General features: G+C 47.8%; 1 protein-coding gene across 2 annotated transcripts in view; it reads left to right on the top strand.

Moving 5' to 3' along the window:
* Agbl4 (AGBL carboxypeptidase 4) overlaps positions 1–12,910 on the top strand; it is a 1,323,233-nt gene that overhangs the window by 1,190,547 nt on the left and 119,776 nt on the right. For both annotated transcript variants that reach the window (XM_040288638.2, XM_040288637.2), the window contains exon 8: positions 9,382–9,496. In XM_040288638.2, coding sequence (XP_040144572.2) covers positions 9,382–9,496 — 115 coding nt within the window. The remainder of the gene's footprint in view (positions 1–9,381; positions 9,497–12,910) is intronic.

Below are 12,910 nucleotides of genomic sequence, written 5' to 3'. Positions count from 1 at the left end.
GTAGAAGGGCGTGAAATGGGAAGGTAAAGACTGAGAATTATCTATTCACCCATTTATCCAATCATTTACTTGACAACTTCTGAAATATCCACTGTGAGCAAGGAAGCATGCTTGACATCACACAACCAAAGATAAACAAGATATGCTCTTTGATTGAGTATATTTCTTTACAATTATACTTTAAATTTATTACTAAATATTTAATCCATATAAAATATATGCTTAATTAGTCATCAGTAGCCAGCCATAAAAATATATTACTTAAATTCGAACAATAACATAATAGATACCAGGGATTCATCAGTTCAAGAAGTAGAGTATTATCTATTCCTTTAAAGTCCTTTGTCCTACTTCCTAATTTCCCTTCCACAGATAACCATCAACTTTAATTTTGTGTTTTTCATTATTTTATCTTTCTTGATAGTTTTACTGTATGCAAACATTCCTAAATTGAACATGCATTTTTTTGCATGTTTTTGAACTTTATCAAAATACTATTATTCTGGTTCATTCAGACTTGCTTTCTGCTCAGTATCTATGTTGGTGGGGTTAGCTCTAGTTCACTTCTTTTCACCACAGTATTATATTCCATGACTATCTGTAGTTTACCTTACTTATCTGTTCTTCTGATAATGAATAATTAGTTTGTTTTCCGTATTATTTTCTCACAAATAATGCCATTACATTATTATACATGTTCCCCCTGTGCACATGTGCAAATTCTTTTCTAAGGTGTATAACATGGGAATGTAATTTCTGGGTCATGACATGTATGCATCTTTAGTTTTACTAGATATTTCCAAATTTCTCTTCAAAATGCATGTGTTAGTCAGCTCTCCCCACTGTAAAGGAAAGACCTGACAAGAACAACTTAGAGGAGGAAAAGTTTATTTTGGCTCATGGTTTTAGAGGTTGTAATCCATGGTCAGCAACCTCCATTTCTCTGGACCTAAAATGAAGCAGCACATCATGGAAGAAGAAAGCTACTCAGCTTATTGTGGCCAGGATTGAGAGAGAGAGAGAGAGAGAGAGAGAGAGAGAGAGAGAGAGAGAGAGAGAGAGAGAGAAGCCAGGGACAAGATATAGTCCCCAAGGGTATGCCCCTAGTGCCTACTTCCTTCAGCCATGCCCCACCTACCTGCAGTACCACCCAGTAGTGCAAATTATTAGTCCATCAAATGGATTAATCCACTTATCCCTCTCATAATCCAATCTTTTCACCTCTGAACATTTGTACATTGCTTAAACACATGAGCTTGGGGAAGCATTCCAGATCAACTTGCAACTTTCTGTTGCCATCAGCAATGTACAAAAGTCCCTACCATCCCACCTCCTTGATGATACTTTCGCATTTGTACCTATCTAGTGTGTGTATTATGTGTAAAAATATATATTATACATGTGACAAGTGCTAGTCAGCACTTTGCATCTTTTAAGTAATTTATAGTTTTAATTAATTATACTTATTGTAATTATGATAACTTCCTATGTCAAGGGAACTAATATTAACTGTATTTTTACATATGAGAAACCAAGTTTATAGAATTTATTTACTTCAACCTCAAAATGACCATGAAGGGATATTTAAAAGCCTACACAGTTTAGATAACTTGAGGGAGACCACATGCTGCAATGGAAGCATCTGGAAATGTGGGCTCATACAACCCTGAGGTCAAATACCGCTGGGCCACCTCCTCGTGGTATGACTTCAGTTTCCTCAAATGTGAAATCAAGATAACAGTGCTCTCTAGGAAGGCTGTTAGGAAGCTGGCATGAGATGAATGCAAACACAACACCCAGTCCTGTGCCTGGCTCACAGCAGGCACTCGACAGATGCCACCTCCTTCCCCATGGGATCTGAGAAGATGAAGCAGGTAATCTGCTTTGCAAACTATCAAGCATTATGCAAATAAATATGAGTTTCGTTCTCCCAGCTCATATTCTAACAATGCCGTGGTTAGGTACGATTGCCTCCCTCTCTTTTTCAGCTGAGGAAAGTAAGTTTCAGGAAGAGGAAGTGACATGCCCATAGCCCAGCAGCTTGTGGGACCCATGGCTGGGCTCCGATCCCTGCAGCTGACTCCTTACATTCTCTCTTCTGGCCTTTTCCTTCCCAGCACTGTCCTTGCAGTAACCTTTCCAGGTCCCTCCTGGGTTTACCTTCCCCTTTACTTGCAACCATCTGTCAGTTACTAAACTTGGCAGCAGGTATGTTCCCCCAGCTGATTGGATGGAACTGCTTTGTCCTTGTTTTTACAAAGACAGTGATCTCGCCATCAGTACCTTCATCTGTGGGAGCCCAAATCCCTGGGCTCACCTCTTCTGTGGGTGTTAGACAGAAGGCAAGGTCACCATCCCATTTTACAGCTGAGGACTGGGGTGTAGAGAAATTGAGGGCATCTCAGGTGCTCTCTGATAACTCTGTTTCCTGAAAAGGCATCTTTGATGCTAAGTTGGCACATCCAGCCCTGGAGGTTTTTAAATAAGCGTTCACTCCTTTTCAGAAATTTCCAATGCCTGCCCTTTACCTGCTCAAGGTACATTCTGGACTCCTCAGTATGGCATACAGAGTCCACCATAATCTAGCTCTTGCCAGCTTTTCTGGCCTCGGCCTCATTATCCCTCAGCCCCACACAGCCAGCCCCAAACAGGTGTATTCCTGAATGGGAAGTCCTCTCTCCATCACAAAGCACAGGCACCAGCTGTCCCTCTGCCGAGGAAGACTGTGCCACTCCTTGCCATTGGGCAAGTACTGCCCATCTCCCAAGGCTTACTCCAAGTGCCCCCACTATGGGCCTCCCAGCCCACTCCCTGCAGCCCACTGCCCTCATCATGGGTCTAAAGAAGACCATCACCAATAAAGATCTTTACTGTCAATGACTTGTTATATAATCGATTTCCATTTGTTTTCCCTCATTAAACCACAGATATTTTAGGTCCAGGGGCTGGCTCTCCAGCTGTCACTTTCACATCTGTAAAATGGGACCCTCTTGTTCATTGTATGGGGCTGATGTGAGGAACAAAGGCTGTGTTGGCTCTGGGTTGCTCAAACTGAGTTCAGAAAGAGTAGCCTCAAGGCCACATGACCAGCAAACAGAGAAGGGGGCTGGCCAACTCCCCAGCCTGTACGTGCTCCTCTGTTCCACTCAGGGATGGAAAATGCTGGAAGGTCAAGGTTTAGACCTGGAAGAGCACGGAGCTCTGATGATGTACATTTTACAGAGGGGGCTGTGGGGGCTCAGGGAAGTGACATGGCTTGCCCCAGGTCACACAACTCATTCAGACAGTGGCCCTGGAGTCCATCTCCCAGTCTGCCTCTGCCTCTGTCCCTGAGACCCACAACTCATCCATCCTCAAGGAGCCTGGGACAGGCACATCACCCCCCTTCTGTCTGTGTCGGGTCTCTCAGTCACACGGGGACAGCCCAGCTGGAGGTTTCCTCCCCAGTCAGAGCCTCCGTGTCGTCCCCACTCCAGCCCACCTTGTTCTGGGGATGGCAGCCGGTCTGGGGCCTGGAGGGAGGAGGACTGAGGTAGCTCTGCTTCTGTTAGCTCTTCCCCATTAACTGGCTCAGTGACCTTGAGCAGGAAGCAGGCATGTGAGGCCTGTTGGTCCCCATCTGGCTGGGACCACAGTGCTCACTGCCGAGCTGCTGATACACCTGCTGCTGGGACTACAGTAAGTCATGTTGTCGCAGAGCTCTAGAAGGGGTGGCATTAAGGGTGGCCGAGCCTGCATTTCCTTAAGACTGTCTGGTGGTGTGACGGCTGACTCAGGTCACCTCTCTGCCTAAACCTCACTCCAAACCTCACTCATGTCCTCTGTGAGGACACGCTATCCTCATTCTCCAGCGGCAGCATGGGAGGTCAAGGGGCACCTGAGTTGCCCTCTGGCAGGTCGTGTGAGGTCACTCATAGGCAGACTGCCTGAGATCGATCCCGAAGCCTCTACTTATGACAGCGTGACCTTGGGAATGTTGCAGAACCTCTCTGTGCCTCAGTTCCTTTATCTTCAGAGGGAAATACAAGGAATCCTGCCTCAAGGGTTGTTACAAGAATAAAGGAAGAAATGACACATTGAGGACAGTGGCTGGACTACAGTAAGCACTGAACGTCCCCAGCAGCGGGAGGGAGGGGCACAAGCGAAGTGCTTTGCAAGTGCCAGCTTCTCTGTGAGGCTCTTCATGCCTGGTTCCTCCCACCCTCACTGTGAACCCAGGCCCTGGTGAGACTCGGGGACTCTGTGCTCCACTCTGTTCCTGCTGCCAACGAGAAGCCTCTAGCTGGTTTCTGCTTGCTGGCAGAGCCAGTCCCAGCCCTCAGTGCCTGGACTCTGGCTGAGCAATTGCTGCCTCCTGGAGCTTGCTGGAGCTGTCCGGACAACGCTCACTAAAGTCACCCCCCTCAGAGAACTTGGTCCTCTTCAGACCCTTCCCACTGAATTAATGAGGCCAACATTTATGAAATGCGGCTGAAGGCCAAGCAGTGTGGCCTCTGGAGAGTGGCAGGGCAGGAATAGCTAGGCTCTGGGTTGGACAGGCCTGAGTTTGAGTCCTACCACTTGCACCTGCCAGCTGGGGGACTTTCAGCCAATCTTGGGCTCACAGAACCCCTGTTTCCTCACCGGCAGAGCAGGGCAGCACCATCTTGCTCAAGGAGGTGCCGTGGGGTGAGGTGAGTCAGTGCTACCGCAGGCACCAAGTGCTGGCCCTCTCCTCTCCCTGTGCTCTCCACACCAGTCCCACCAGTCCCTGGGCAGCTCTCAGCCCGACCTTCCAGAAAAGTCAAGGGATTCTGAATGTCACCTTTCAAGTTAGTGATGGAGTGGGAACTCTATCCGGGTCTCCTGCCTCACAGCCCGAGCCCTGGGCTTCCTGCCAAGGCCGCCACTGGGGCCTAGACTCCACGTGGAGATAAAGAGCTGGCCTTCTCTCAGGAAGTCCCTCCTCAGGGCGCTTTGTGGGGGTAAGAGGAGGGGAGAGGTGGGTGAATACACATGCACACGCATACACACAAACACACAGAAGTACACGCCAGGCTCTCACAACCTCTGATGCCACCAGACACCAGGGACCAAGCACCTCCTGGCCATCAGTGAAATGTGACCTTTGCCCCTTCCCCCACTCAGCTTTCCTCTCACCTCTATTTCTTACCTATTCCTCCTTCTCTCTCTCTCTCTCTCTCTCTCTCTCTCTCTCTCTCTCTCTCATTCAAACAGCCACACAGGATAAGCCTGAAGCATGATCCACAGAGGGGTGTGAAGGGGCCTTTCACCCTCCTAGGTTTCTGTCTCTCTATCTGTGAAGTGGGCAGAGCTGGGGATGGAGGGTGAGGACTGACACCCCATGAGCCTCAGGCTCTTCAGGACCAGACTCCCTGTGATTCTGTAATCTGAGGTCCCCGGGCTTGACAGAGGGCACCAGGGGTCTGTGCTAGTCAGGGGAGGGCCTTAGGAGGCTGTTGTCCTGCAAACTGTCCTGTGGGCCCTGCAGAGACCTCAGCTGTCTTGCTTCAAGCCTGGGCTCTTCCCACCCTAGTGTGCTGCCTCTAAGCAGGAGATGCCAACAGTGAATCTTTCACAGAACTCTCTAAAGGGAAAATGGTAGAGACATATGCAAATCATCCTGCAAAACACATAGAAATAGTCTCCTGGTTATTCCCATCTTGCCTTAATGGAAAGAGGGCTGATTTGAGCCAGCAGAGCTGGATCTAAAACCCTCTAGACCCCTGTTAGGCACTTAGCTAGTGATGTCACACCCAGACTTTGTTTCTCCTGGGCCAATTACATTGCAAGTCAACCCAACTAATGCATGTACAGTAGTCATTGAGGATCTAACTTTATTCATCCATTTCACATGCATCTGTTGAGCACTTTTCCCATGTCAGGCACTGAACTAGGCACTAAGAATATGGCATCAAAGACAGTAGACCTATCCCTATCATCCTGGAGCTCATGGCCTGGAGGCAATGCAGACATGAGTAACAGATGCAAGCCTCAATCCCCCAAACTCCAAGGTAGAGGAAATATAACTTTTCTGAACTAAGTTTCTATTTTGATGCCCCATTCCGCCAGGGTCAGTCATTCCCCCCAGCTTTGTATGATTTGGGCAGAGTTTTAAAGCCCTTGGGGGTAGTACCTTCATCCGCTACATTCTCATAATTTTCTGGGTCTTGGTCATGCCAGTGGCCCTGCAGGTCACCACCATGACAGACCCTGGTTCCTGACTGCAAGCTGGTTTACATTTACTGGCTATCTCTGCTATGTCTTCCCCTACCTCCACGTCTGTCCTGTCTTTGGTTGCCCTGCCCTCCATTTTTCCTTCCTTTTAAGCAACCTGAATGAAGTAGAGGATGTTCTCTGGATCCCAGATCTGATCCTGTACCTTCCTGGCTTCAAACCTTGCAATTGCTCTCCAGAGATTTTCATGCACTTTCAGTTGGACCAGCAAGACCCTGTTCACTTCTCCTCTGCCCTCCACTCCTTCTCCCCTCAGGCAAACTGAGAGTAAGCACAGGATTGAAACAACTCATTTACTCACTTACTATGTACACATCAATCCTCATAGTAAGTCTCATTCTCCCCACTTTACTTGGTAAGGAAACTGAGAAGCTTAGAAGGTAAGGCCACACAGAGAATGAATGACTCATGAAATAAGAGTCAAACCCCTGGAGAGTTCTGTTTCAGGATCTGCCCTTTAAACCATACGGCTGCACACCTGGAGTCGAAAAGCTGTCTGTTACCAAATAGGTCGTCTTCTTCCTCACCACCACCAAGTCTGGCAGTAAGAATCCTCTGCCCGGAATGTCTCCCTGCCACATTTTCATCTGGCTCTCTACGCTTCCTGTAAGTTTGTTCTTCATGATCCCTTTTTGACCCCCAGGCTGGTTGGGGCTTTCCTTATTCTCCCAGTTCTGTGCTGTTCCCCTTGGCCGGTCAGTGGGGAGCTGCTTTCTCCCCACACACCCTCAGTGGCAGGAACATCTTATTCATGTAGGATGCCTGGCATTTGCCCTGCCTGGCAGTGTTTGTAGAATGAGTGATTATCAGTTCAACTAATCTCACACTTGGTCAAGGTTGAATGAGTTCCTGGGAATGATCCATCAATAGGCATTATTAAGCACCCCCTGTGTGCCAACCCTGAACCAAGCACTCTGATTGAAATAACAACAATGGTGCGGTACCTCCTGGCCAGCTGGAGACTGGCTCCAAGCAAGGATCTCTGCCACTGAGCTTCAGTTGCAAACCTTGCATCACTTTTCCTTCCTCTCCCAGCCTTCCCACTGCCCTGCTGTCTTCCATCTTCCTGATTCAGTCTGCTCAAAGGAAAGGACCATGGCGAACTAGTTCACAGACGGAACAAAGACTAGTATCAAGGGATCTAATGGACTCTCCCAGCAGGAGGGAGATTGTTCTCACTTGACAGGAGGAGGCCTCCTCTCCTTGGGGGAAGGTATAAAATAGATGGGATCATAGAATGTCAGTGTGGGATGCATCTTGGGGCATTGTTTGGTTCTTTTTCTTAACTTTAAAGAGAAGAGGCCCAGAGATTTTCTATAGATCATTCAGCAACTTAGTGAAAACCAGAGCCCAGGTCCTCTTCTGGTTTGCTGGCTTCTCCAATTCAGAGTCCTTATCCTCAGTTTGCATAGTTACTAAACTTCACAGACCAGGACTCCTGCTTCCATTGCCTCACCCCTCGGCTCTGAGATGACTTGGCCCAGTGGGTTCTTCAGGTGCTGGAAGGCAGCCGAGGCACAGGAGCCCTCTCCCAGTCACACAACAAACTTCCAGATGAGGCATCCGCATCCTTCCATTCTGACAGAGAAAACTGGTTTCAGCAACAGCTCCACCTAACGAACAGTTGACATTCAAATTCAAGTCCCCAAGTCTTTCTGCTCCCTGGGTCCCTCTGCTTCCTTGGTCCCTGCAATGCTTTTGATTCACAATCAGGGAGGGCATTTTCTCTCCATTCTTACTTTCTCCTTCATTCCTCTTCAAAAATCCCCTGACCACCCTCCTCTAACACCAAAAAAAGAAAAAAAAATATCTTCTGATCAGTGGGAATGATCTCTGTTAAACTGTGTCTGACCCAAGCCACAAGATAAATCTAAAACCTGCCCTCTCCTTGCCCCATGTCCACCTGGGAGAGGAAGTTCTGGGCGGCTGCAGTCTCTGGTCTTGGCTTTGTTTTCTCTCATTCTTTTATTAGCTGCCTAATTGGCAGCCCAATTAATCTGCTCATCTGTGAAGGAGGATGGATCACAATGAGCCACTCCATTTCCAGAAGCCCATTCTCTGAGGCAGCTCTGCCAGGCCCTGAGTGCCGGCTGGCTTCTTGATGGAGCGCTGCCCCGGGAGCCGGGGTCAATTAGTGGACAGATTAAGCAATTATTAGCCCCTAACAAGGGTGCCTGGCATCATTACCCTGCCTGTTTACTGGCAAACTGTAACTTTAATATGAGGACCAACAAATAAATTAGGGCATCTGGTCCACTGCCGCGTCGGCAGAGAAGTAAATGATGTCCAACCGGCTCTCGCTGCCACTGGATGCTCAGCTTGGCATAATGAAAAGCCTGAGATGTCCCTCACTGGTCACAGCAGCTTTGGAATGTGCTCTGGAGCAATTTATCATTCCAACAGCTAAGCGCCTGACGCTGGGCACAGGGGTCGTTTTTAGTGACCCCGATACCTTCCTCCTGCCCATCAAACCTACCTGTCAGGGCCCAGTTCAAAGGTTCCCTTCTCCTCCAGGCCTCTCCTGCACTCTCCAGCAGGAAATGGGACCCCTCTGCATTGGGAGAGGTCTCTCACTCTTCTATCACTTTCACTAATTTCATGGAAGGCCAGAGCCACACTTTGTCCATTTTTCAGATCTCCAATGAAGACGTGGAAATGTGGAGATGAGAGGAGGGGCGAGAGTCAGAGCCCTTGATTCTCCTGTGCCCTCTCCCGTACATAGATGGAGGCCATCACCAAGGGGAAAAAGTGACAGATCAGATTCACGCTTTAGGGAGACCCCTCGGGTTGCAGCAATGAGAACACAGTCCAGAGGTTATTGGTGTCATTCAAGGCCGCCAAGGCACAGCTCCATTGCCATCTTTTCTTGAAGCCCTCCTTCTTTTCTCAGGCAGGAAATGCTCTCCCTGTGTCCTGTCCCTGGGCTTCAATGTTGTGTCTTGAGCTGTGTGTCTCTTGGAAACAGAGATAAGTTTGTAAAATTCACTGGGTAGCACCTCGTCCAGAGCCGCAGCTCTGTAGCAGCTGATAACATCACAGGCCAAACATCAGCTACCAAACTCTTAATGTTTCCAAATCAGGAGAAATGTGCTCCCTCCTTCTCGAAGCACTTTGAGGTTAACCCCGACACTTCTTTTTCCCTAGGGATCATCGACTTCCTCGTAAGCCAGCACCCTATTGCCCGTGTCCTGCGAGAACACCTGGTCTTCAAGATTGCACCAATGCTCAACCCTGATGGAGTCTACCTGGGCAATTACAGGTGAGGGGAGAGGGAGGAGGCCTGGAAGCAGGTAGTCCCAGGGTGGGGACATGGCACCAAGAGGAAACAGAGGATGCACTTTTGAGAAAGAATTTTCGGACTACCCATGAGTTCATGGGAGGAAGTTTCACCTTGGTTCTCGAGAATGTGGCTAAATGACCCTTGGCTTTTTCACGCAGTCATCTGGGGTCACTTGCTGGAGCTTTCTGAACAGCTTACTAGGCCAGGCATCAGGAGAAGTAGGATTTGTTTTTTGTTTTGTTTTTGATTTTTTAAATTTGTTTTAATTAGTTATACATGACAGTAGAATGTACTTTGATCCATCATATATAATGGAGTATGATTTCCCATTCTTTTAGTTATACATGATGTAGAATCCCACCAGGCATAGAGTAATATATGTGAATAGGGTAAAAATGTCTGATTCATTCTACTGTAATTCCTACCCCCCTGCCCCCTCCCCTCCCTTCACTCCCCTCTACCTAATCTAAAGTAACTCTGTTCTTCCCTACCCCACTCCCCATTGTGAATTAGCATCCACTTATCAGAGAAAACATTCGGTTTGGTTTTTTGGGATTGGCTTATGGCACTTAGCATGATATTCTTCAGCTCCATAGAATCGGTTTTAACACCTACTTCCTGTGTAACTTTGGAGAATTCACTTTCCCTCTCTGGTGCTCAGGGAGAGATAATAATTACCTGGAGATAAAATTTACCTGACAGGACATGAAAAGAAACGGTGGGGAGGAATGTGCCTTGCAGAGCCTCATATGATGGTTCTAATGATCACTGCTCCATTGCTATTCTTCTACTTGGAGATCACTAACGAAGAAGAGTGGCTTCCCAGAGCAGTGTACAGCATTTCCCTCCCAACTTGAATGCTCTTTCTCTTGTCTTAGCACCATAATCTACAACCTAAAATTTCACAACCCAGGTGATCATCTGCCAGAGAAACATTGAATCCTTTGAGATAGATAAAGATGCTACACTTACTGCACACTTGAGGCCTTGCCCAAGGTCACAAAACCAGTGAATCAGTGACCATCTAGCTTCACTACCCAAATTGTACAGCATTACAGCTGATTAGGCTCACAGCTTCAAAGATAATGTCCAAACTCCTCAGCTCTGCAGGCAAGGCTTGGCACGCCCTGGAGGCTGTATGTGCACCATCCTCCTTGCCCACAAAGCCCAGTGCTCCACTCTGTTGGCCCCGTCCTCTTACCCTTATACAGGTAGCCCTCTGCCCAGCACCTCCTCATCCTTCTTCATCTCACTAACCCTCTATGCAACTCTTCTAGAAATCATCCCCCAATCCCAGACAGCTGGCCCCTCCCCTTCCCTCAGGCCCACAAGTCATCCTACTGCACAGGCCCTGCTGGACTTCAAGTCACTTGAAGGCAAGGCTGAACCTCCATGGTCTCTGTGTCCCCATTGTCTACCAGCTCATAGTAGATTCCTAAAAAATATTTAATGAACATAAGTGAATGAAAGGGATGACTTTACTGATGAAGAAATTGAGACTTAGAGATGAAATGGGACCTTTTCAAGGTCCTTGGTTGAACTCAGATCAGAGCCAGATCTCCTGACACCCAGCCAGGCCCATTCACACAGAGTTAATTTACTACTTTCTAAAGCCATGAAAATTGGGTCCAGAGGGGCTGCCTGGCACCCTTGGGTATGAGTTAGAGAGACCCCAAGGGATGCATGAAGCCTTTGTTAAAGACGATTTTGCTGCCTCTCTTAATTGGCTGGAGTGATGGCTCATTAGCATTTGCAGGTTTAAGGCTCCTTACAGACCTGAGAGCAGGGCCTTCCCACCTCCCCTAGACAGATTGCCCGGTTAGTCATAATGCTGGTGGAAAGAGCATTTGATTTAGGTTAACCTTTCTGTTTAATTACAAGAGCTGCAGTGGTCAGAGAGAGGTCAATATCGCCACTCCACCCTCTATTTATGTCATCATCTGCTGTCCAGGGAAGGATTTGCTATAAAAGAGGTCTGTGACCTTGGCCAAGACGCTTCCCCTTTCAGGCCTTCAGATGGACAGTGGGGTGGTGATGCGGGGGCTAGATGCTTTCTATATATCTTCCAGGTCCGTAATTTGTGATTTGGGGGCTTTAGGATAAAAGGACTCCAACCCTCAGAAATGGTTTCATAGTGAAGTTTCAATCCCCAACATTCTCCTAGTGAGAATATGTGATTTTTTCTCATTATGAGAGTTGGAAACAATCTCTAACCACAGGCATTAATCCTGTTGCTAAAACAGCTCTGAATAGCAACAAAGAGCCTATCAATCATGAGAATTCACGACTACAGCTTCGGAGAGTATGAAAAATAATAACAAAGAGTCAGAATTGAGAGCTTCAAGGTGCCCTAGAGGTCTCCTAGGCCAGCCCCTTCCAGAGCCACACTGCTCTCTACAGCAGTATTTCGAGGGCCCAGGGAGACCCGTGAAGGCATTAAAGGGAAAAAAAAAAAAGAATTAAAAGTTCAAATAAGTTTAGGAAATGCTGAGTTAAATGCGGTTAAAATCCTTTTACAATAAAGAGTTTTCAGAATTTTCAATGCACTAGTAAACACAGGGGGAACCCCAAGAGAATATAGTACTCAGTGTTTCTCAGGGTGTCTCGGTCCTCACACCCTGCCACCCACATTAGGTTTATAAAACATACAGTAGTAAATGCTACTCCAGAAATTTTGCTTGCTGACCCAATGACCTGTCAAACACTCACACACATTTAACCCTCATGATATCTTGAAGGAGGGGCTTTGTCAAGGTTTGTCAAATAATAAAAATCTTCTCAAACTTCCAATTTTTTGTTTGAGTATAGGAAGAAATGTTGTTGGGCTGGAGGATGGAAGGACGAAAGGACAGAATTAAGTAGGGTGGTGGAGAGAGAGGGAGGGAGGAAGGAAAGAAGGAGGAAGTGAAGGGTGTGTATTCAGAATTCTAGGGAGGTAAGCAAGTCGGACCCACGGGAGCTGATCAAGCCATTGGTCGCAGGTGGGTTGGAGACAGTCAGGCCTCTGCCTCGCTCTCATGCTCTCTGATCTTTGTTCTCCCAACATCTCCCTTTGGGTGTGTAGTCTCTCAGAGAAGCTGAAGACTCTGCCTTGATTCTGTGGCCCGTGGGGAGTAGCCAGGGATCCAGGTGTGCCTGCGTTAGCCCTGCTCGCCCCTCTTGTCCCACACTCCTTCCACAGCCATGGCCAGATGTGCCGGACCCTGAGGGTCAAGGCAAGCCTGCCCTGAGGCACTGGACCAGGCTGGAGGGACAGTTCAACAGGCCAGCTCCCTGCAGTGGCAAGGGAAGCTGAGGGCTTTGGAGGGAGTGAAGTTCTGTGGTTGAGAATGTGGACTTTGGGGTCAGTCAGGTGGGATTTCAAGTTCTGTTGTATGACCTTGGGTAAATGGC

This window comes from Ictidomys tridecemlineatus, chromosome 11, assembly GCF_052094955.1.
Source record: "Ictidomys tridecemlineatus isolate mIctTri1 chromosome 11, mIctTri1.hap1, whole genome shotgun sequence".
Taxonomy (NCBI): domain Eukaryota; kingdom Metazoa; phylum Chordata; class Mammalia; order Rodentia; family Sciuridae; genus Ictidomys; species Ictidomys tridecemlineatus.
Note: the sequence above shows the minus strand (reverse complement) of the source record. Positions and strands in the feature narration are given on the sequence as shown.